The sequence below is a fragment of the Parasteatoda tepidariorum genome, chromosome 9 (genome assembly GCF_982258835.1).
Source record: "Parasteatoda tepidariorum strain Cologne lab strain chromosome 9, Ptep-v5.0, whole genome shotgun sequence".
Taxonomy (NCBI): Eukaryota; Metazoa; Arthropoda; class Arachnida; order Araneae; family Theridiidae; genus Parasteatoda; species Parasteatoda tepidariorum.
This window is the reverse complement of record NC_141763.1, coordinates 61054083-61079189: the sequence shown is the minus strand read 5'-3', so window position 1 is coordinate 61079189 and position 25107 is coordinate 61054083. Positions and strand designations below refer to the sequence as shown.

At 29.9% G+C, this 25107-nt stretch overlaps 1 protein-coding gene across 4 annotated transcripts in view; it reads left to right on the top strand.

The window, feature by feature from the left end:
• Positions 1-4939: 4939 nt before the first annotated feature.
• LOC107440147 (protein singed) overlaps positions 4940-25107 on the top strand; it is a 42231-nt gene continuing 22063 nt past the window's right edge. The window contains exon 1 of one of the 4 annotated variants that reach the window (XM_016052983.4): positions 4940-5102. Coding sequence is in view for 2 of the 4 variants with exons in the window: in XM_043043364.3 (XP_042899298.1) it covers positions 18693-18705 (13 nt within the window). In the remaining 2 variants the exon portion in view is untranslated. Of the gene's footprint in view, positions 5103-15305; positions 15448-18498; positions 18706-25107 lie in introns of those variants that run through there. The other 3 variants (XM_016052982.5, XM_043043365.3, XM_043043364.3) reach the window with 3 other exon arrangements.

The following is a 25107-nucleotide window of genomic DNA, read 5'->3' as shown; positions in this document are numbered from 1 at the left end:
ACCCCTTTGATGAATTTTTGTGTTGAAACAGTGTGATGCGAAAAAAAAAACAAATTTATTAAAAAAAATGAGCCGAGATAAAAAAAAAATTTGTTCAATTTTCCCCCTTTGATGAATTTTTGTGTTGAAACAGTGTGATCTTCAAATCAGTGTGATGTGAAAAAAGACAAATTTATTAAGAAAAATGAGCCGAGATAAAAAATAATTTCGTTAAATTTCCCCCCTTTGATGAATTTTTGTGTTGAAACAGTGTGATCTTCAAATCACTGTGATGTGAAAAAAAAAAAAAAATTATTTAAAATAATGAGCCGAGATAAAAAAAAATTTCGTTAAATTTTCCCCCTTTGATGAATTTTTGTGTTGAAACAGTGTGATCTTCAAATCAGTGTGCTGTGAATAAAACAAATTTATTAAAAACAAATTAGTTGAGATCAAATTTTTTTCGTTGCATTTTCCCCCTTTGGACGAAAGCTGTATTAAGACAGTGTGATGTTCAAAATAGTGAGTGGTGAATAAAACTTATTTATTAAAGAAAATGAGTTGAAATTAATTTTTTTCGTTTCATTTTTACCCCTTTGATGAATTTTTGTGTTGAAACAGTGTGATCTTCAAATCAGTGTGATGTGAAAAAAAAAACAAATTTATTAAAAAAAATTAGCCGAGATAAAAAAAAAATTTGTTCAATTTTCCCCCTTTGATGAATTTTTGTGTTGAAACAGTGTGATCTTCAAATCAGTGTGATGTGAAAAAAGACAAATTTATTAAGAAAAATGAGCCGAGATAAAAAATAATTTCGTTAAATTTCCCCCCTTTGATGAATTTTTGTGTTGAAACAGTGTGATCTTCAAATCACTGTGATGTGAAAAAAAAAACAAATTTATTTAAAATAATGAGCCGAGATAAAAAAAAAAATTCGTTACATTTTCCCCCTTTGATGAATTTTTGTGTTGAAACAGTGTGATCTTCAAATCAGTGTGCTGTAAATAAAACAAATTTATTAAAAACAAATTAGTTGAGATCAAATTTTTTTCGTTGGATTTTCCCCCTTTGGACGAAAGCTGAATTAAGACAGTGTGATCTTCAAATCAGTGTGCTGTGAATAAAACAAATTTATTAAAAAAAACGATCAGAGATAAAAAAAAAAATTCGTTGCAATTTTCCCCCTTTGATGAAATCTGTGTTAAAAAAAAATTGTGAGGATTTTTTCGCATTTCCAATGTTTTATTGTGCAAAGAGGAAAGCGTGCTCGTCTGCATTCACCATGCGTTCTATTTAAAGTTCAAACTCCGTGTTGGGCCGAAGTTTATTTCCGTAGTTTATTTATTTATTTCTTGTAATTTGCCCAATTATCGTTGACCCTTCGATGAAAAGCGGGGGAGTTGATAAAGCGTAGCAAGGTTGCTTAAATAAAGAGAATTTTCTTCTAAATTTTACCAGTGTTGAGTTGAAAATTTTATTTTTTTTTTTATTTCATTTTATAAACGGCATTGAACAGCCGACCTGATTCTGAGTTTATGATTACCAATGTTCAACCCCGTAGCCTTGTAAATTTGAACCCAACCCAGAAGATAAGGAAAATCCTGGATCCAGCATTGGGACAAACTAGCCTTCGCGGAGAACTTTTATGATGGAACGAAGTCACGTTTGCGTTGCATGGAGAAAAAAATTACGAAGACCTACCACGGTGAGCTCAACTTAATGGGGGTTCTAATTTATGAACTGTCTACTACTGAGGAAATTTAACGTCTGTACTTTGGTCGGAGCGAGTCGGAAACAGAATTCGTATCTACTAGCCACCTCTAGGATTCGAATCTGGGTCACTTCATCTTCCCGCTCTATCTCAGTCCCTCAGTGGGCTGATACACGGTTCCCAGCAGATCACCGAAGTCAAGCATCACCGGCTGTAGTCAGTGTGCGGGTGGGTGACCATTTGAATTACTCTGAGTGGGGACCGAGGATGTGCGGTGTTGGTCCTCGTTAAACTGTTCTACCGTAAAGAGCTCGACTTCGCGTGCAGGTTGTCGGACTACCGATGGCGGGGGGTGCCATTCCCGCTGCAGAGGATCAAAATTGTGATGGCATGTCCTCGGATCATCCTCATGGATGTTTCCCAAACCGTCGCCAATAGCCCATTGTGCTACTTTCGTGCGACGTAAATGACCTACAACAACTTTCTCAGAGTTGTAAATTGAGGTTATACCAAATGAAAATTCAAGTCTTTTTGTCAAATGAAACTGATTGAGCCGTGATGGCTCAAGAGATAGAGCGTTCGCCTTCCAAAGAGGCGAAAAGGGTTCGAATCCTAGTCGAAACGAATTCCGAATCCGGCTTGCATCGACCACAGTGTTGACGTGAAATATCCTCAGTGGTAGACGGATCATGGGCTAGAGACCCCTTGCCGTCAGGCTAACCGTGAGAGGTTCTCGTGGTCTTCCTCATCATGTAACGCAAATGCGGGTTAGCTCCATCAAAACGTCTTCCACGAAGGCAAATTTCTTCCAATACTCGACACAGGAGTTCCCTTGTCTTCTGGATTGGGGTCAAAATTACAAGGCTACGGAGTTGAACATTAGTAGTCGTAAACACATAAAAATTGGGTCGGCTGTTCAACGACGGTTATAAAATAAAATAAAATGAAACTAATGATATGACACATCTATGAAGAAATTGATTTATATCGATAACTAAAGATAATTTGTTAGAGTTATTTCTTTTGTGTTTAAACCCGTTTGTGTAAAGCTTCCTTTTTTAAAAGGATGGTTCTTATTTACAAAGAAGAAAAAAATGGTATTCAATTTGATTTATTTTGTAGAAGCATACAAGAGTACCATTTGTATTAGTAATACAAGTATTTAAGATCTATTGACAAAGTTATATGTTTAAACTCTAGGCAACAGAAAGAAATATCCATTTATCATCATGTACTTGTACTTTTTTCAGGTACTTGTAGCAGTTTTTCGTATTTACAGCACTTTTTGTGGTTGGGCATTAAAGGGTTAACCCATTTGTCCTGTAACAGTAAGGACATATGATATTTATTTTTCGTTCCCACAGATGGCACTCTGTGCAATGATATATTATTAATTAATATTCAGATCCCATTCAGACATTGTAACGTTAACATCATTCTTTATTGTCATTAAATATACTTGTTGTTTCTAATGTCTATTGCCAATTCCAGCAAGCCTACTGGGTGAAAGCAAGCGAATTTTTTTAAGGCAGAGAAAGCGTTTCTTGCTTTTCAATGACGCCACCTATGGCCAAGAATACGATTTAAGCCACACACACGTCACTACCCGTTCATAGGGAGGACCCATTCATACATCCATTCATTTATCCACAGATCGTCCTTTTGGCCTGAACCGGAGAAAGATCGATCTCTAATTCAGTACCTCCAGAGGTAAGATTTGTTATGTGAACATGGGGGACTTTGTGACCCGACAGATAAAACATGCAACAGTCACCATTTACAACACGGGAAATCTTCGGTCGGCGAGGATCGAATTTAAGATCTATTGGACATGTGTTTAACGCCCTATAAGCCAGCCTATCTTGACCCCTTAAATATACTTAATGTTTTAAAGCGTTTCGTTATAACTTATGCAAATCACTTATATCATATGGATTAGCTAAATAGAGATTAACGAATAAATGAATTAATAACCATTGACCCCGAGTTTATCGTATTTCACATATGATACGGATCTTCTAGTTAATTTTAAATTACAATATTTAAACCAAAATATTTATAAAATGTGTTTACTGTGTATATATATCATACATAGATGATAATTGTATAGGATATTTAGAAAATACATAATTTAAAGCATATAAATTTAAAAACTTTCAAAAGTTAAAAAAAAAAAAAAAAATACAATAAACACCGAAGAAGAATTTCAAAGCAGTCGGTAACAAAAAAATAAATTATTTTGGCCATGAATTTTGAATTGGTGTCCTATCGGACAAAATATACAAATGGGTAATCATACCATTTACAAATTTAAATTATTATTTTCAGACTTTAAAAAAAATGTCTAACTCAGTTAAAAAGAAAATTGAGCTATTCTAGTAATTTTTATTAAAATAAGTCTTGATGTCATTTACACGTATTCCATTTCTTAGAAATTTAATTTTTTAAAAAAAAAAGAAATTTGAAACAGACTGTTACAAACGCAACACATAGTGTTACGCCCAGAACACTCAGATTTTAGTCAATAAAAAAAAAATTTTAATTAATGAAAGATACTAAAAATTAGAGGAAGTGAAAATGATTTTAAGACTTTAGAACAGCTTAATTTTTTTATAATTGAGTTAAAATCTATAAAATGAGCTTTTAAAATCTATAAATATGGCAGTCCTAATAACAGAATTGCTCAGACTGTTTCCATATGTATATATTATTATTATTATTATTATTTTTGAAAAATAAAATAAAGGGAAAGAGATAAAAATGCTAAGCCCTACATAGCATTTAAAATTCATCCAGTTTCTAATATCATGACATAATTATTGTATTGTAAACTTTCCTAAAAATAGAGTAAAATTATTTACTAATTTACATTTGGCAGTTATTTATTCTTAAAAACACCTAAGAATAACCATTAATAACATCTAAGAATAATCTACTTAATATTACAATTAATAACATATTCTAATCCTTAAATTAACATTGAATCTTACAATAATTTAAAAATTAATATAATTTTCAAATTATTTTTATTTATTCAATAATTTAAAAATTTATATAGTTTTCAAATTAAAATTTTTGATTTGTTTGAATAAAAAATATGCTTGTTACCCAAATTGAGAAACTAGATAAAAAATTTATTAGCTTAAAAATGAAAAAAGCCTCGTCTCTAAATTCTGCCAATCTGTAGCCAAATTACCAGTTTATATTGCCACAAGCCAAAAAAGATCGTCCTGTTGGCGAAAAACGAATGAGTCTGTGTCTAGTTCTTTGCTCGAATCGGCAACCCTTCAAGCCGGCAGAAGGAGAAAAGCGTCAAGCAAGGTTTGTTGTGAGTTGAATTCAATCGGAGACTATTAGTCTGTTGTGGTCTCTTGTAAACATTAGTCTTGGGATAACCCCGCATCTGTTAACGGTGAGTAATTTTTCTATTTTTCTCGTCTGCTAATTCTCCTAATTTGAAGACTTATTTCGTTTGCTAATTGATCAGCATGGAGTGTGCAAGTTCGAAGACCCCTTATGGCGACACATCCCCCTTATAGAGGAATGGCTTCACCCCCAACAGAAAATAGTGAATCAGACGCCATTGTATGGACTTTCCCCCCGTAATGAATGAAAATGTTCGGGAACTCCACCCCCCAACAGATTCTTTAAGTGCCTTGTGTACAAAATTATGTGATCTGGTTTATTAAAATTTTTAAAGTTTTTTTTTTCTTCAAAATTAAGGCTTAATGACAAACTTTATATTTTATGTCAAACGTGTATTATTTTCCACTTATTTGCCAACAATCTGTAGAAAGTTTTTCGATGCACAAAATCTTTACTTTATTTGTAAATATTAATTAATTTAAAATATATTTAGCACTTTTTTTTTTTTTAACAAAGGAGAGAAAATTAACTATGATGGCATTTTTCCTATATTTTTAAAGTATGTATTTATTTTAGTTTGAAGTTAGATGCAGTATTTAGTTTTTCTAATTATTTTACGTGATCGAATTAGCTTTGAAAAAACTCAAATGTATTCGATTTCATAAATTAAAATCAGTCAATATATATTTGTTGATTAATTTTGAAATATTTACCTTTCACATCATATTTAGTGTGACCATTATCAGGAAATAAATTAACGTTTTTTTTTATATGCATTATCGTTACTATCGTAGTATTTTCATCGTTATTTTTTATATTTTGTTGCTTACAAATAGTTTTAGAACGTAGATTTTTTTTATTTATTCTCACAACAGCAACTGCCGGTCGCTGAATTTTAGTGATGTGCTGTTATACATTATTACATTCTGCTATTTTTTTATTTAATTATTTGTTTTATTTCTGACAATGCTAGATGCAATATCCAGCTTATCTACAGAATTTTTATGTAAGTAGTTATGCGTTTAAATTCTTATATGCCATCAAATATTTGCAATCAATGTGGATATTTTATGTATTTATTTTGCCGAAAAGATATTTATACTTCATCATTTAAGAATAAGGCAATGGTTTTCTGATATCATCTTAGTTAAAATTTTAACTTCGACCATTTTTTATTCATCCTGAAAATTTTAGCTTAATATATAAATATAAAAGTGCCAAAATTAATATATATATCTATAAATCTTGGCAATTTCATTGTATGCTTTTTTCGAGATATTCCACTAATCAATTCGTTCCGTAAATATTCATATAAAGAACTTCAAAATTCAGATTACTGTACTATAAATAGTTAAATCATTTTGTATTTAGAGCATTGCTGTGAATTAACATTACATTTGAATGGAACAGTTTCTAATTGCTTTCTAACAGTTGTAAATCTAAATTTTGTTGTTTAAGTGTTTTGGTTATTTTTAATTTTTATTAACGATTTTTCTTTGTACAAGAATAGCTTCAGTAGTGTTTCAAATCAGTATAAAATAATTAAAAGTGTGTAAATAATCAATTGATAAAAAATCAATTGATATCTAATGCTTATCCTAATTTCCATTCATAAAATGCTTTAAAACTCTTGATTTTCTTAAAAGGAATTTCATTTTGTGATTGACGCAAATTAGGTTTTTCAGTATGAAAGAGTGCTTATAATTTCTCAAGAATATAGTTGTCATCATATTAAATTTAAGAAATCAGCATTATTATTTGTTTTAAGAAATTTTATGAAAATAAGCTTTCAAATATTACACACATTGCAAAATATTGATGTGTCGAATATATAATTTGTCAGTTGTGGTTGACATTGCTTTTATATTATTATAATTTATTCAAAAATTAATGTTTAAAATATAAAGATTCGACAATCGCTAAGATCCACTAAAAAAATTTGCTTTTATTTTTCTTGTTATATAATAAAATAAGGAACACTTTTTTCAGGCAATGATAAAGAAAATTATTTGGGACAAATTTGCATATTCTTTATGTAAAATATGAATGCCACAGTTCCCTGAACTTCTATTAAATAGTAACCTTGAGTATTTAATTAATTCAATTCTTTTAAAAACTTGTGAAAAAGAAAACGATCGTCTGAGAATGTCATCATTATCTCTTTGACAAACAATAGATTCCATCTTGATATGACTAAAATTGTCAGGCTGCGATAAGGTGCAAAGGTTAGTTTCAAGTTTACCGGACAGGTCAACATATTAAAGGCTGCAGATTAAACTTCGTTTATTTCCTGTAGCGGAAATGCGTCAGCTGTTCTACGCTTTCTGGTTTTTAAGTGAAATTCGGATAATCGTCTGCTGGCCGTGACCTTGGTTACCGGACGCCAAAGAAGCTTGTTCTACTTTCAATATTTTCTTAATGGATTGTGACTGGGATTTACGTGCGTAATGATTATGACTGCACCGAATGTATTTATAATCATAAACAGAAATGTACTTACTTCAATTTATTTTAATGTTCGAAAATGTACCGTTAAAAGATAATTTTCTTTTATTGTGCATAATGCATTAACAGGAAGCTGTTGTCAAAAAAAGTTTTCCATTAAATTCTAAATAGCTGACACCTTGATAAAATAAATTATCGTTCAACTTATACAACCGACCATGACATGTAGTCAAAACTTAAAAATAAGACCATTTACCAATTTGACCTTTTTATATGACCTATGCTAAATTCCTAATTCTCATTTATTAAAATTCTAATATTAATTATTAACTACTACGGGGAAATATTTTCTGCAACTACTGAAATTCTGTACTAATTGGAGAGTAGACTTTTAGGCTGTCAATATAAAATTGTTCGGAAAAAAATTCCTAGAACATTTCAGGAGTAAATAAAATTTGACAGATGTGAGAAGTCTAGTTAAGAATCAAATTAAATTATCAATGATTTATTTTTCTCTTTTGATTAGATTTATTTACATATTTTCAAGGGGAAAAAATTTATATTTCTCGTCCTGATATGTCGTTTTCGACCTCTCTCATCTCCGATTGTTTGAATAAAAAAAGTTTTTTTTTTTCTTTTAAAGAGAGAGTGCAATATGCTGATTGATATATTTCTTAGTGGACACTAGAGATGAGAGATGACTTTTTTTGTGTCCGCCCAAATTCGATATATATTTGTATATATCGAAATCTCATATAATCGCGATTTAGTATTGCAGATGAAGGCGAAAATTCCGATATATTAAGTTGAAATTTACGAAAAAATAGGGCAATTAAAATGCACTTTTGAGATTACTTAATTTTTACATTTTTTCCATACCTAATAACTAAATCAAACAGATTTTTATATATTTGTTAAATTTGAAAATCGAAAAAAGGTTGAGCCCCCTTTATCGGACACAGCATCAGAACTAGTAAATTCCGAAATTTTGACTTAATTTTTATAATTTTTCTTTCTTTATGACTGCAAAAGTAAAAATAAATAAGGAAACTTACCAAAAAGTCAAAAAAAAGTTATACTTTTCCTAAATTTCTTAAATGCCACTATTGAATGTTAGGTTTGTATGTACTTTTATACGTTGATGAATAATTTAGAAACAATATGTATTAAAACTATCATTAATAAAATAAAAAAATTTCATAAAATTTTGTAAATCGAATAAAGGAAAATAATATATAAAAAATTTATGATTTTTATTGAATTTGCTATTTTTCTACTCTCTACCCTGACGCGTTTTATGTAAGAGCAAATGTAGAAATAGAGTTTGAAGCGTTATTTTAGTTAGTTTTAGCGGTTAAAAAAAAAACGTTTATATTGCCGGAAAGAAGACTGAAATTTGACATATTTTTTTTATTCTAAAAATATAAAACAATTAAATTTATTTTATAAATTATTTTCTTTGTTGATTTCCCTCCTTCTTAGTTCGGCCCTGTATTGCTTCGGAAAAATTCAAGAGACGTTCTATGGACAGTAGAGCTTTATTCTTCCGTTCGAAAAATCTTTTTATTCTTTTCTTTTTTTCTTTTGTAATTCCAAGGCTTATGAAAGAGCTTGCTGAAAGAATGCGGCTATACAAATTACACCATAAATCTTAATGAGGTAATTTGAGTAACTATGTGAAATTGGATTTTGAGAAACCTGAAACTACTGATGGTTATCTTAGATCGTTGATTGCCATTTTCATACTTATCAGACAGATATATGTCGTCAGATATTAGCTTTTAGCTTGTATCGTCTGCGCCATAGCGATTTTGGATTTCTTTATAGTTTTATGAAATTGCTTTTTAAATCGCTTTCTTGTTTTAGTTCCTTTGAAGAAAATTATCCTAACAATCAAGCATGTTTTTATTTCTTTGTTATTTTTCTGACTCTGCTGTAAACATAATTATAGAAAACCTCGAAGGAAAAAAACGTTATAAAATGGAGATCGTAAATATCTTTAAATAACGAAGATCAACAGGGAAGAAAAGAACTATTTATGTCCACGAATGCTGATTCTGAGAAAAAAACGAATTTCAAGGCGGACAGAAACCGTATTTCTACAGCACATCCCATCTTAAGAGTTTAATAATTCTCCGAACAAATCATTTTTCCAAGTTCTTGATTTGCCAAAACTTAGTAATCATCAAAAGGCAACAAATAACCTGCAAATTCAATTGTTTTAAAATAATAGGTTTTAAACGCAGAGCTGTAAGCGATAAGCAGAGAGCTCGCCGCACTTAACTGTACTCAATACTCAATAATAGGTTTTATTTCTAAGTTTTATTGAAATGAAAAAAAAAACCCTTCTTCCCATTGTTTTTTATATTTTATAACCGTCGTTGAACAGCCGACCGAATTTTGAGTTTACGACTGCCAGTGTTCAACTCTGTAGCCTTGTAATTTCAAACCCAATCCAGAAGACAAGAGAACACATGGATCAAGTAATAGGAGAAATTTGTCTCCGTGGAGGACTTTTTGATGGAAATAACCCGCATTTGCGTTACATGGAGAGGAAAACGTTCCACGTTTAGCCTCACGGCAAAGAAGGCTCTAACCCATGATCCGTTTACTATTGAAGATATTTTACGTCAGCACCGTAGTCCGTGCTAGCCGTATGCTAGATTTGTATCGACCAGCCATTGCTGGGATTCAAACCCAGGTCACTTCATTTCGAGTCGAACGTTCTATCCCCTGAACCACCACGTATCCATTCTTCGCGTTAAATGTCATCAAAATAATTAGTAGTGTTTCTTTGGCCCACGACTACCAATAAATCATATTTATATACTTGGGGTTCCCGCCAAAGGATGCTCGATTATTCAGGGTTCCGTAGCCGCAAAAAATTTGGAACCTTTAGTCTATCTTACTCCTTTACCAGATCTTTTTATATTATTATTTATTCAGTTTTATTTAAAATCGTTTGAGAGACCGGTAAAGAAAAGCGGTCATCGAGCATCCAGGAATGTATCACCCCCGTTGGATCGATGAGACGAAGAGGGAACAGAGGGAGCAACGAACCATCCCGATACTCAAGGTCGTCCACCCCCTATCACTTTCACCTTTGCGCATGCGTGATTTTTCTCTCTTCGGTCGAGTAACATACAAACCCCTAATCGCCGATTTTTAAAAATTATTTCTATGTTTTATATGATTAATATGGAAAGCTTCAATTAATATTTGGAAAAGTCTAGGAATGATGTGATGAAAGATTCCTTTTCTAGCTTTTTGGCGAAAGTAACAGGCACTTGCACTGCCGAGCAATTGAAAAAAAAAAAAAAAACAACGTAAGCGCTACACTAAAAACACAATTGCACTTACGTTGCTTCCTTAATTGCACGATAGTCTTAAAAGAAACATCTTAATGAAAGTAAATTTGCAAAATATTTCCTTTAAAAGAAATATATATCTTATAAAGAAAATTTCTAAAAAATTCTCATTTTTTTATATTTTTCTCTTTATTTCAATAATTCATCGCCAAATTTTGTATTTAATTTTATATTTTTTACTTATAAAAATTCAAATAATTTTGTATTTTTATAACTAAAAAGTAAGTGCTTATCAAAGTCAAATTTTCGTACTGCTATATAAAGTGAAACGATGACTAACAATATTTTCTTTAATTTAACTAATTCACATCATTGGTCAATATTTTCGTCAAAAAAGGAAATTCATCAACATTCACGATAATATCATATCGTATTTAACAATTGTTATCGATAGTACCAGCGATTTTATCACACTCTATATTTTGTTGTCTATATTAACCGCGATGTTATTGAATTACATACTTATCCCTATCGATAATACATTTTTTTAGTATATTGCTATATATATCGGGATTTCGCTGTTATTCGATGGTAATAAACGTTTGAAATTAATTATTAAGACTAATCACTCTACTTTTGTTTAACAGTATGTAGTATAAAAATAAATTACGCTATTTGAAACACGACTAAGAACAGGCATGAGCAAGGTTAGCAACCTTTACAAGCATAAAATTTTATTTTCCGTGACTCTTTCCAATAAATATTCCAGAAATATAGCCCTTTTGTATTTTAAGTTGTCTATTTTCGCGAACTTGCGCCAAATTTGTTGGGGGAGAAAACAATCTCAGACGTTTTCTTCGAACTTACTGTCAATAGTTTAAAAAACAAATGCATTGAAGAAAAAAAACTGAAAATCAAAGTCTTAGAGAAAAAAGTTTTTTTTTTTCCTATCTTGTATGTTTTTGCTCCCTCTCTTTCTCTGTCTTCTATCTTCAGGAAAAGTTCCCAACTTGCAAATTACTATAAATCAAATATTCATTTTAAAATTTTCTCACAATTCATCTAAAATATAACGAAAACGCTTAAAGAAAAAAAAAAAATTCATATTATGCAAGATATATAACTTCTTTTATTTTCAGATTGATTTTAAAAATATTTGTTTTTCAAACTCATTTTTAAAAAAAAATAATAAAATTCAGCTGTAGACTTGTTTATTTAAGAAACAGTTATATAATCAAAATTTTAAACGAATTACCGTATTATTTCAATTCTAAATCTAACGCCCCCTGCGGAAATTTAATTTTTCTGCAATTCTTTTAATTTAGTATAAAATGTGCATCACCCCAATCCGTGATCAAATTTTTTTATAATCATAAAACAATATCGGATTAAAAATTTACAGAAACCTCAAACCTCTCATCTATATTCTGTGGCTTTAATTAAGCAAGGATTCTAATATAATTTTATTAAATATGGAATTTAAAGCCGCTTCAGCTCAGGAGGTAGGGCATTCGCACCCCAATGAGGGGATCCACGTTCGAATTCGAGCGGTAGATGTTTGATGCGAATTAATCTCCCGGTTTGCACCGACCACAGTGCCAACGTAAAATATCCTTAAGTGGTGGTCTCTTCCAATGGGTTAGAATCCCCTTGCCGTTTGGTTAACCGTGGGAAGTTTTCCTCTCCATGTAACGCAAATGCGAGTTAGTTGTACCATCTAAAAGTCATCCACGAAAGCTATTTTGTCCACATGCTTGATCCAGGAGTTTCCTTGTCTTCTGGGTTGGGTTCAAAATTACAAGGCTACGGATTTAACATAGTCGTAAACTCAGAATCGGGCCCCGGCTGTTCAACGACAGTTGTAAAACATAAGTATGGAATCTAAACGCTTTTTAATCGATGATAGGCGTCTTTTTTTTTCTGAAATCAAGGATAAATTGCTAATTATTTTTCATTTTAACAATTTTTTGTATTAAAATTTTTGTGCTCTTGGACTAGACAATAAAATGAATATTTTATTAATCATAATCGAGATAAATAATATAATTTTAAATTATTATGGGACAAAAATTTTAAAAGTATATTTTTAATGCACTTTTTCTCCTTATTAAAAAAAAAAAAAGAAGAAAGAAATAGAACGCTCAATATTATTTACTCAAACTTTTTCTTTCAACGCTGTGAAGAGGACAATCAAAAATTAAAATTTTGCAGAGGTATTCTTCTTAAAAGGGATTAAAACTGTTCAAATGTACATTAGTTACATTTTGTTTTAATGGTTTTTAACAGGTTTGAATACACATTTAAAAAACATTTTTTTTAAAACAAATATATGAATTTTGAAACAGCTGAATTTCGATGCAATTCTATAATTGAAATATCTTAATGCTTATTTAATATTTTTCAAAATGCTTTCTTTTTTGATTAACTATGATCTAACCAAATCGTAGTTAATCAAAATTAACTACATAAAAATTGAAAAGCAAAGTTCTTAAATAAAAATATTAATTTTCATATAAATGATATACTGACTTGTATTTTTCAGAGTTTTTAAATTCTAAATATTTAGGGTTATTTTCTCAAAATATATATTGGCAAATTGGCATCGTCATGCATTACTCAGTGAATATTGTTCTAGTTGGGTCACATGAGTGTATAAATGAGAAATGGAATAATATCACTTGTAAGCAGTTATCATAAATTTAATATGTATAATTTTGAAATTAACTGTATAAAACTAAATAGTTTTTTAGAGGTTCTTAAATCAAGCATATTTAAATTTAAAATAGAAATTGTTTCTGCCCTTCCCAAATTGCCAAAAATATATTCTCGTCTGCTCTTTTAAATTCTTGTGATCCAAAAAAAAAATCGGTTCAAATGGTTGATGACCTCTACTCTAAACTGTAAATCACTATCGATAAATAATTCTTAATGCATCATAAATTCTCACTCCCTGAAGTATTGTGTAGCCTATTTCCTAGAACATGCGCTAAATTCATTCTGAAACAGTCTCAGCAGACGATTTCTTCGAAATTCTATTGTGTGTTAAAGAACAACAACGAAAGTCAAATATAATCGTGTTCTCCCCTCACGAAAGCAAGTGAAATGCGAGCAGAAATAAAAAAATATTTCCTAACACGCCGGCTGTTTCACTGAATTTTTTTTCCCCTGCTGTCTCATTTAGAGCTGGCAAGTGAGTTCAGTACTTGCGTGCTCATCTAACACATAGTGGGTCATCTTTCTCATTTTTCACTTACATGCCAGGAAACGGTTTAGTTACGGCTATCGTCGCTGGAGATATATAAATAAAAAAAAATGTCGCGTCATAAATTGCTTTTGAGTTGTTCGTCATTATTTAACCCCATGTGTACGTATATAAGGATGCTATATGTTTGAATTGAGCTCTAATTTTCTTTTTAAGTATTAATGTTAACGAGTGACTCATCTTACACTATATGTCCAAGTCTGCATTCAATTACAAAAATAAAAAAAATTTTTAGCTTCATCTTTTTTATTGCAGTACATTTGTGTATAATCAAAATCATCTCTCATTATACATTATAAAAGTAAACCGTTGTAGTCTAAATTTTTAAATATAAGAAAAACGTAATATAGGTGAAGAGTTGCTGCTGTTAACGCTATAGTCTAGTTTTGTTCTTTCAAATTAATACATAAAAATAATAAGACATTGCATTTTTATAGTGCTGTGGATTTTTGAAGGGGGCTGATTTTCTGCCCAAAACATGTTAAAATGATTAACGTGCCGATTTGAATAGAATGCTGATTCGAATTTTTTTTTTTTTTTTTTTGTTCTTAAAGTTCTTTTCCGTTTGTTCCTCTAAATTTAAATTGCATATTTCATGTTTTTTTTTTTTTTTTTTTTTTTTTAAATTAAGAGTTTGAAAATGCTAAAATGAGCACAAAAAGAAAAAGCTTTTAATATTGATTTTGTATTTTTTGTTGAAAGATAATTGAATATGCTTTTACTGAAATGTTTTAATTTGCTTTCAAGAGAAGACTTAAGTTACTCGTCGATTGTTGTTAGTAATGATGTTGCTTTTCAATGAAGTCTGCAAAATATTTAGACTTAAATAAGACCTTTTCCTAAGAAATCTTTTTTCTTTCTTTCTAAAATGTCATTTAAAAACAGCATTCACTATGCTCTTAAACTATAATTGAAAGGGGAAGAAAGCAAATCAGTTCATATAAGCATAAACTGGGTGCGGAGAAAATCGCATTTGATTCTGCCTTTTATGGCTTATCAGCAGTAGACAACCTATTTTATTTCCATAAAAATAAAGTATATAATTGATTACAAAGATAATTCTATTTTGATCTAAGGTTACTGTGCCGAATTTCTTTGATTAAAAAGGATTATATTCTGGAAGTTTAAGGGACGCGGTGTTCGTGTTTGTAGCATTTCCTAAAAAGGCCAGTTTCCGGAACGGACGTCGGCCATGCTTCCGTCGAGGCGAGTTGAGTTGAACGATCCCATCTCATTTATTCATTCGAGTTGAGTTTGTCTTTTTCATAACTTAATTGCTTTTCCTGTCTGATACACCTGTGCGCATGGCATTCTAAATAAATTTTTCATAATTTTGTTTTATTCTCCATCCTGTAATTGCCTTTTGATGAAAATAGGTAGATACATTTACTTGTTTTTGTTGGATAGTTAATGAAATATTAATTAAATGTTGATTTATTTAAACTGATACTTTGTCACTCATTATCTACGATTATTCATTAATTTTATTTCAAAACCTTGGCTCATATTTGTATTTGATATTTCTTGTCGCTTTGACCTAACCAGCGAGATTCGCTATCCACATTCGTTAATTTTGCTTTTGAAATATGCGAATGAATAAGCGAGTATAATTATTTGATTTAACAATTAGAAATAAAACTTTTTATTTACAACTTGAAGCATTCGTTATGTATTAAACATTTATTATTTTTATTTTATTTAACTTACAAAAACTTAATAAATCAGAAGTTGCATTTAATTATGTTATTTTGATTTATCCCTAGTTAAACTTAAATTAGTGTTCCTCTGTTGCTCCGTAACTACAAATTAACGTAATCAACTCATAAACTACTAATTTAAGACGTGCTTAATTTTATATATTTCTCTCACTGATGTTGAACAGTTAGCATAGTTTAAGGTAAGGCTCAACGGTGTTGTCCCGCACGTGATGCCTGAAATGAATTAATATTATTGGCTACCCGCAAGTGACGTCATCGTTGGTAAATCGTGGTATTTGTCGATCCAGAAGCCAATCACGCTTGACGTCGCTTACACATATCCAATTAAATTTGATTTAAATCGCATGATAATCACTTCACTTTACGAGTGTACCAAATACTCAATTGTCAAATAAATAGAAGCTTTTGTAAATATTTTAGAATGAATGCATAAAAATAGTTATATTCATAAATAAAAACTTGTATAAAATTACGATTCCTGATTGCGACCCTGACACAGAATTTTAAGTTTTTATTAAAATATCGATAAGGGATAAAATTTTTAACTTTATCAATCTTCGAACTTATTTAAGATTAATTCCACGGTTGGAGAGCAGTTAGATTTAATAATTTGAACTTTTTTTTAATGAATATAAATAAAATAATTTTTATGTATTTTCATGTAAATAATTTTATTCATGTTCCTAAAAACACCTGTATAAAAATATAATTTTTATTATCCTTGTGTCGTGGAATTGCCTTTAAGTTTTTATTGCATTATAGATGTGTTATTTAAATTTTGCTGTCTTAATGCGTATTAAAGGGGATTTCACAGCGGAGGGACAGTTGGAAATTAAAATTTCATTTCAGATTTTTTTTGAAATGTGAAAAAAAATATTTTTATGCATTCGTACTTTGTATTTATGTCTGAAATATATTAATTTTGTGAGTCACGCGGCCGACAAAACTGAGGAATCGTCCTAAAGTTTTATACTAAAATCCCGATTTTGAAATTTCAGTTCTATAATCGAACAATTTATATGAATGTTTAACCCTATTTTGGATGAATTCGTTTAAAAATTTCAGCAATTCGCGATCAATTTTTAGGAAATCTTTTGATTAGCTGCATCAATTTACGTTCTTTAATTACTGTGTGAATTTGCTTCACTGCCTAAGTTCTATGCTTGCAGGAAAGCAGTTTTACAAGGATTATTTCCTGACTCGTAGTGAAACCGCGTAGATAGATTATTAGTTTTTTCCAGAAATTCCTTTTGAAAATTGAAAATTTTTTTTCTCTTAAAAAATTATATCAGTTATACCATTTAATTTATTAGATGCATGTGAATCGGGAGTTTTATATTATTAGAGTTTTTAATTTTAGTTTTACTTAGCATTATTTATTTAACTGCATTATTCCCATGATTTATACATTCTATTATTCTTGTGTAATTTTGTTATTTCTTTTAATAGAGATTGATATTTAAATAAAGTTTTATAGTTGTTATTGTAATAAAAGAAATGCATTTTAAATGTACGAGCTTTAAAATAAAAATTAATGTTCAAAATGTCGTTCGTAAATATAGTTTTAAACTTGCGAAATTTATCTTTTCCAACAGATTATCGTAAATTATGTTATTATAGTTTATTATAAGATCAAAAATAAATTTTGTAAATATAAATAGGAACAAAAATATATAAAATAAATTCCCCATTACTGTTGTATCATCCACACTCCTTGTATTACCAATATTGTTTTTTTAATTGAAGTATGTGTGTATATTAATTTAAATTTGTATTCTTTATTTATTTGCAAGATCGCTTATAAAACTTTGTTCCTGTACTAAAACACAATTATCCCCGCTAAATATTTTCAATTCGCTTTTGTAAAATTGTAGAAAAATATTTTTTGTCATATTTATAATCATAATCAATCATCAATATTCTATATTCAACTTTAAAAATTGTGCTTGCTAATAGTTTGCGAAGTTTTAAATTCATATTCCGTAGAATTCTCGATAAAGTGTATGCGAGTTTAATGCTTTGTTTAAAATAGAATACGTATTGAAATATATTTGGAAAAAAAAAATCTTTATAATAATTTTGATGTTGATTTGTTTTACAATAGTTTTGAAACATTATATATTGAATTGGAATAATTAATAAATATTCAAATATTTTCAAGTTCATCTAGTAACGTATTTTAAGTATTTCTACTTTGCTTTTTTTCTTATGTAATAATTTTATAGTTTTTCTTAACAAACAAGAATAATACTAGAACGAATATTATAAGAATAATTTAAATTATAGCTTCAGGTAATTAATTAATTTTTAATTTTAAATGTTTTGCACAGTTTCAATATTTTCTACAAATATATTTTTTTTTTTAAAAATTTTGCTTTGATTGTTATGTAATTTTAAATTGCCTTTTACTTTAAACGTATGAAAAAAGTAGAAATCGACAATTGTTTAATTATAATGTTAATACTTTCCTTGGATTAGATGAAATTTTAATTGAGTATTAGTCGGATTTAGAATCTACTTTGGCGTTGAACATTTCACCTACCAACTATAGAGCTTTGTTTCTGAGGAATTTATATGTCTGATTTTCGAGATTAACCTTTCCGGATTTATGAGATTGTTCATGTCGGATTATTCACTTCCGGTTGTTTGAACTAATTCATTCCAGTAGACTTGTAACTCATATTCCGGAATCGTAAGATGATACTTTCGAATAGATTGGGTTAATAGTTAACCTATATATATATAACCTAGGTTTATTGTGAGAAAATTGTTTGAGAAAATCATTTGTGTGTGCTCACTCGAATATTTCATCTTATTTTGGGTTAATTTTGTGGTTGTTAGCATTTGTTGGTTTAAGTAAAGGTAAATGATTTTTACTCGTTCTTTTTCATTCACATTAAGCTATGATTGAATTAGGTAAGTAATAATTTTAACCTTTGATGTAGAATTTTTATTAAACATATTTTTCATGCTTTTTTATTATTATTTTATATTAATTTAAGTCAAAATAAGTAAAAAATATTAGTTAGCTCTTTAATAATTTATGGTTATGAATATTTTGCATGAAACATCGTTGTCTTTTTCTGCGTTAAAGGTAAAATCTTCCAAATACGGCTAACTTCCAGTCAATAATTAATTTGCAGTTATTCTAATCTAAATGGAACAGTTATTCATCATTGAAATTTCTTTAATTTACGAAATGAATTATTGATAAATATTTTAAACATGATTCAAAGAAATATATCAAACAATTTCTTATTATTTATTATTTTAATTCAAATATACTTTCGATAATGTAACAGATTTTTTTAGTAACTATTCGACTTTTTTATAATTAAAAATTACCAAAATATATATTTTATTGTAATTAAGCATCAGAAAAAAAATATATATGTAAAGGGACACCGGTGTTCCAGGCGCTTCAAAGGAATAAAAGATTTCAGATTTTCGAAGTGAATTACTACGGATAATCATTGTTCTAGAATGTTATTGGGCTATTTTAATATAAAATTTAGTCATTTACGAGCTAATACAAAGGTAACCACACGTTTTTTTTTTTTTTTTAAATTGAAATTTGGTTACTGCATGTGCTAGATAACTGCGGCAGAACTAGATAACTGAGTTTATTTAAGAAAAAACAGAATAACTGAGAATTTTTTTTAAAAGTCTAATAACTGCATATTTTTAAGTAAAAAATCAAGAATCAGACATTATATTCAAAGATCACCAGGTAATTCTGCCTTCAATTATAGTCCATTTTTGTATTAATATTTAATTTTTTGGGCACGTAACAAAACTAAGCATTAAAATATTTATTAATAAAGACTGCGCGAAGATCACGTTTTTAACTTCAAAAACTAGATTTTTTTTTTAATTCCCAGAAATTTAAATTTTTCTAGAATTTTAAAATAATTATTAAAGATTTGATACAAAAGGGTTTACCTATTGAAGATTTGATACGAAAGGGTTTACCATAGCTGTTACTTTTAAAAATAATTCTTTTTCAATTATAAATGCAAACGATTTTTTTTACTTTTCATTCGATTATTTACTTCGCAGAGGCTTCATGGTTTTTAATCAATGCCTTTACTGTTCCGGATGTTGGTTAAAATGTTTTGTCAAAGTTTTACATGATGAGAATGATCTATCTATGTATTAGAAAAAAATAATAAGCCGACATTTTACCGTAACTTCCAAATAATTGCTTGTTAGAAATAGAAGCCCTACAGATATAAATTCTTTGAACATTATCATAGCTTGTTTGGCGACGGCTCGACGTAAGGTCTTCCAAAATAACACATTTTTCATTATTTTGCCACTAGTTACATAGCGGCACGTACTAAATTTCACCTGTAGGCGCTTTGCCCTTTAGGTGCCAAACTTGTAATCTGAAATAAATTTTTTCATCTACGCCATTCCGACTAAGAAGAACTAACGTTGCTATGTATTTATTTTTTTTTTTTTTTTATATCTTATAACTCCTGTACAGAGAATGAAAGCCATTTTGCAAATGCCTTTTAATTGGACTGTTAGTAGTGATGGATATTCCTAGCTTATTGATTAGTTTAAGATATAAATGGCATCCTGTTTGGCGATCGCCAAAAGCATAGTAGATTTTACTGACTTAAAGGAGTAATTTATTTTCTGCACGTCCTTATCGAATAGGGAATTGCATATCCGATTTTTCATCGTTTCAAAAAGTATCTTGTGATTTATATTTTCAGTATGTTTTATGTTTACGGTTTCAAATAATCGTTTTTGTTTAATAAAATTATTTGTGAAAGAAATTTAATGACAACTAACTGATGAAAATGAATCACCCCCCCCCCCTTTTTTTAATGTTTTATTCTTTTATGTAATTGTGCTTTTATATATTCAAACAACAGTTAGCTTCTTTAACCAGAGTGATTTTAAATCATAGCTTTTCTGTCTAATTCAGCTAAGTAAACTTTACTTTTAGATTGAATCAAAATGGTGACTATTTACATAAAAAAAACTTTTTTTTTTTTTGCGGGATGAGATTTGAAAACTATATTTCTGTATTATCACTTTAGACCAATACGTTAAAAAATATTTGATACAGTTTTCTCTCTTATTAAATATATGATTCTTTTTTTTATTTTTTATGCCTTTCCAAAGTGATTGTCTATTTAGCCCAATTGGGTGATGATTTATTATTTTTTTTTATTATTTTCAATTTGTGAAGTTTGGTTACTTGTTTTAATTCTATAAAAATACATGAATATTTTTTTTTAAATTTTTTTTATAAGATTTCGATTGTCAAAGAGAACAAGGAGTATATTTTTCTAATCACCTTAAGTAAATTTTGATTTCATTTTCATGTTTTTATTTCTATTTTTTCCCCCTTAAATTTACTCTATTGTTAAATATTATGCAAATTTATATGTTTGAAATGCACCATTTATTTAAACGAACTGAAGAAAAATACGGATAAATCCTGTTGCTTACAGTTATTAAATTTTTTTGTTGAATCATTAATATGTATATTTCTCGTTCCTGTTTATAGTTCAATTTATCATACAGATAAGTAAAAAGAATTATATGGGAATAAATAAAAGTTTAACGGAGGCACTGAATTTTAAAGTGTGCAAATCTTCTACCTTTCCAAACATATCCCATGAGGCTCTACTGAGACTGAGGAGAAGTAAATTTTTTTTTTAATGAAATTTGCTGTGGGTGGCATAGAAATCTTTTCAATACTCGTTTGCTGAATTTTACTTTCAGTGTCAATAACACCATTTTTCATTGCAATTCTTTTACTATGTGCTCCGTCAATTTTGAAGTGGTCGCTTTCTATGAACACTATATTGGTTGTGGCAGCTGAATGTTGTTAAGTGCTCTTAAGAAAAATATTTCAAACACCTAGCAGATCGAAAGTCTCAATCTTCATTGTAAATTTAGTCACGTGTCTCTTTCCTTCCTTCCTCATTGGTGCTCTCAACATATTGAATTATACCATTCATTCTTTACCCTAAAATGATAGAGGGCCCTTTAGAGTTGAAAAGTTAAATAAAAGATTTTCAAATCGTGGAGCATCTGTCACTATCGTCTGGCAGGAATTTTTTTTATTCGATATATATACCAGGGGTCTGTTTAGAAGAAATTTGGGTCCGTTAACGGACCCTTCACAAAACGGACCCTTCACAAAATAATTTATCTTTAAATCGGACCCTTCACAAATTTGTTTATCTTCATTATTGTTTTGTTAATCGAATAAACCCTTCTCAGGAAGGGGGTGGGAAGAAAGACAGACGTAAACGAACTAAATTTTGTCTTCCGCAGACGCTTCTTCCTTTATTCGTCCGAAATTAATATTCTGCGTTCAGCAGTATAGGCTAAATACCAAATATTTGTATGTTGCATCGCTTATTTAGTAGCTGCATTTGCTTTTTATTTTTTAAAATTTAATTTTTTTAATTATAATTTTACAGCATTGAGCATAATCTTGTATATCTTTGTAATTTAGAAACTCCTTGAAAAGTATTTTTTTTTTTTTTTTTGCTGTAACGGACCCTATTTGCACAAATTCACAAAAGCGGACCCTGGTCGAAAGAATGTGACTTAACGTTTATTTTATATTCACAAATTACGAGTAATTTTTTCACAATTTTACAAAAAACGGACCTTTCACAAAATGTCTGGACAGACCCCTGTATACTGTATAGATGTCTTCAGAACCCTTCACAACAGCAGAAAAATAAAATTTGCGAAAATATATGTCACAGAGATAAAAATGTAAAAGTTTTTGCGAACACAAAATCTCAAATAAAAAACTTTCCGCCAGCAATTGATTAACTTTTGTAACTAGTCTTGTAACGCGATATTTGATATAAAATCGTGAAAATATATAACACTATGTGCGATCTGAAATCGCGAAAAATACGAATCGCGAAGTGTAATAGCGTTTTCTTTGGTTGGAAAAAAGCGTAATAATTGATTTTTTTTCTATTATTATTAATTTGAAAAAAAAGCGGAAAACATCCCTGATACCAGCATGCTTGAAAGTCAAATGCAATGATGCAATTGCGGGAAAAGTGCGGCTGCGAGAAGGATAAAAAAAAATTCTTGAACGGTGCTCGCGTATGTTATACATATTTGAGAGTGTTAATAAAAAAAAATTCATTAAAATGGTGCGTTTACCCACCTTTCAAGCTGGGTTAAACAATATTTCTTCGAGAAACTTAGATTGTGTGGCAGTCGTTAAAATACGAGGCGCATCCAGAAAGTAAGTTTCCCTAATTTATAAAAAAAAAGGAACTCATACTTTCAGGAATATATTTATTGGCAACAAGTACAGCAATGTTTCAGCTATGTTTCAACATAGCAACCACCAGAATTGAGACTTTGTCGTATCGTATCCCTCTGTCATAGAACTCTACCGCCTGTGAATGGAATCAGCGTGTGACAGACAGACGTCTTCAGCTCTTCGTCGTTGCCAAAACGTTTACTGGAGTACAGGAATTTCTAGAGGTGCAAGAAAACTTGAAAATCGCTGGGAGCAATATCAGGGCTGTAGAGTGGATGATCAAACAACTGCCAGCCAAATTCCGTCAAAACAGCTGATGTGCGTCATGCCGTATGTGGACAAGCATTGTCATGGAGGAGCGCAACGCCTGCAGTAAGCATTCCACGACTCTTGTTTTGAATGGCACGTCACAGTTTCCGCAGTGTTTCACAGTAACGGTAGACGTCTGTCACACGCGGGTTCCATTCACAGGCGGCAGAGTTCTATGACAGAGGGATACAAAAGTTGATCCCACGATACGACAAAGTCTCAATTCTGGTGGTTGCTATGTTAAAAAATAGCTGAAATATTGCTGTACTTGTTGCCAATAAATATATTCCTAAAAGTGTGAGTTCTTTTTTTTTTTTTTTTTTTATAAATTAGGGAAACTTACTTTTACTTTCCATTTGAGGATTTTCTTGAAATGTAAAAACACACTATTAAGAATTTTGGACAGCTTTAAACCGTGCAAATTTGCTACCAAGTTCAAACACATTATCGAACAATTGAATTTTTCTATTATTTAATTAGGTGTTAAATGGAACCGTGTTTCCGCTAAGTTGAACCATCTTTTCGTTAATTCAAATCAAAAAGAATATTTATAGAAGCTTTATCTATACTAGAGTATTAAAGAAACGAGAAAAAAGGAGCATTTTAATTGCATCCCAGTTTCACATCATTCGAGTTAAGCAGGATATTTCGTAGAACGTGATAATACTTTCTAAAAAGATAATGTATAAATAGTTCTAAGGTCTTAATGTGATGTATCCTAGGCAATACTATGTTGTTGTCAAACGTGTCCGGAGTGCTAAACGTAGAATATTCCCCCAAAATGTATCACTTAAAATCGTAACTTTGTGTAGGCTAGAATAAGGATTATAATCACAGACTTCAAAACTGAGAGACTTCAATCCGAGCTTCTAAAATAAATAAACAAATATTCGTTAACTTTAAAATTTTAATTAGTGAATTATTAATACTGTGTAAATAGTCATATGACATAGGGTAATTTTTTTATTTATTTGCCTCTTCTTGCATGAGTTTTTCCCCATTTAAAAAAGTAACATTTTCTTTTATCTTAATTAAAGACGCGTAAAATAATTTATTCCTGTGTTATTATTATCTTTCTTTTATAAGTTACTAGTTCCAATCTAAAATGTACTATAATATGATTAAAAACACAGTAATTATAGTCTTAAATGAACAATTTATAACAGCAGCTGACACGAAACCGATTCCGCTTACAAGAATTTTCTATGACTTCCTACAAAAATTCTACATTAGGATTGTTCTTTCCAAGTACGTTGTGTCACAATTTTTTTTTTGTTTTAAACTTTTTTTAAAAATTTATTTACAGTTCACTGGTTTTCCTATTCATTGACAGCTAATGTTTCGTCTATAGGGTTTCTTCCCTCGTTTCTTTTATTCTTTGACGTATATTCTCTTAGTAAATAGAATATACTTCTCAAGAATACGTGATTTCCCTTATCTCCAAACTTTTCCTCCCCACTTTGTTTTCCAGGTTTAAAGAAAACTTGCTTTCTTCACTATATCCTGAATTGTTTTCATAACAAACAGTTGCCATAGCGACACGTTATTAATCGCTAAATGACTTCAGCTTTAAGTCACGCCCCTCTCTCACCAGATTTTGAACATGTTTCTGTGGCATCTAATGACTTTTTGTTGACTCATCTACACTATAAAAACTGTGATATAATATCTCTCTGAACTTAATGTTGGACAACCTAAAAATTTTGTGTTAAGGAAATCTTTATCTCAAATTAACACTAGAC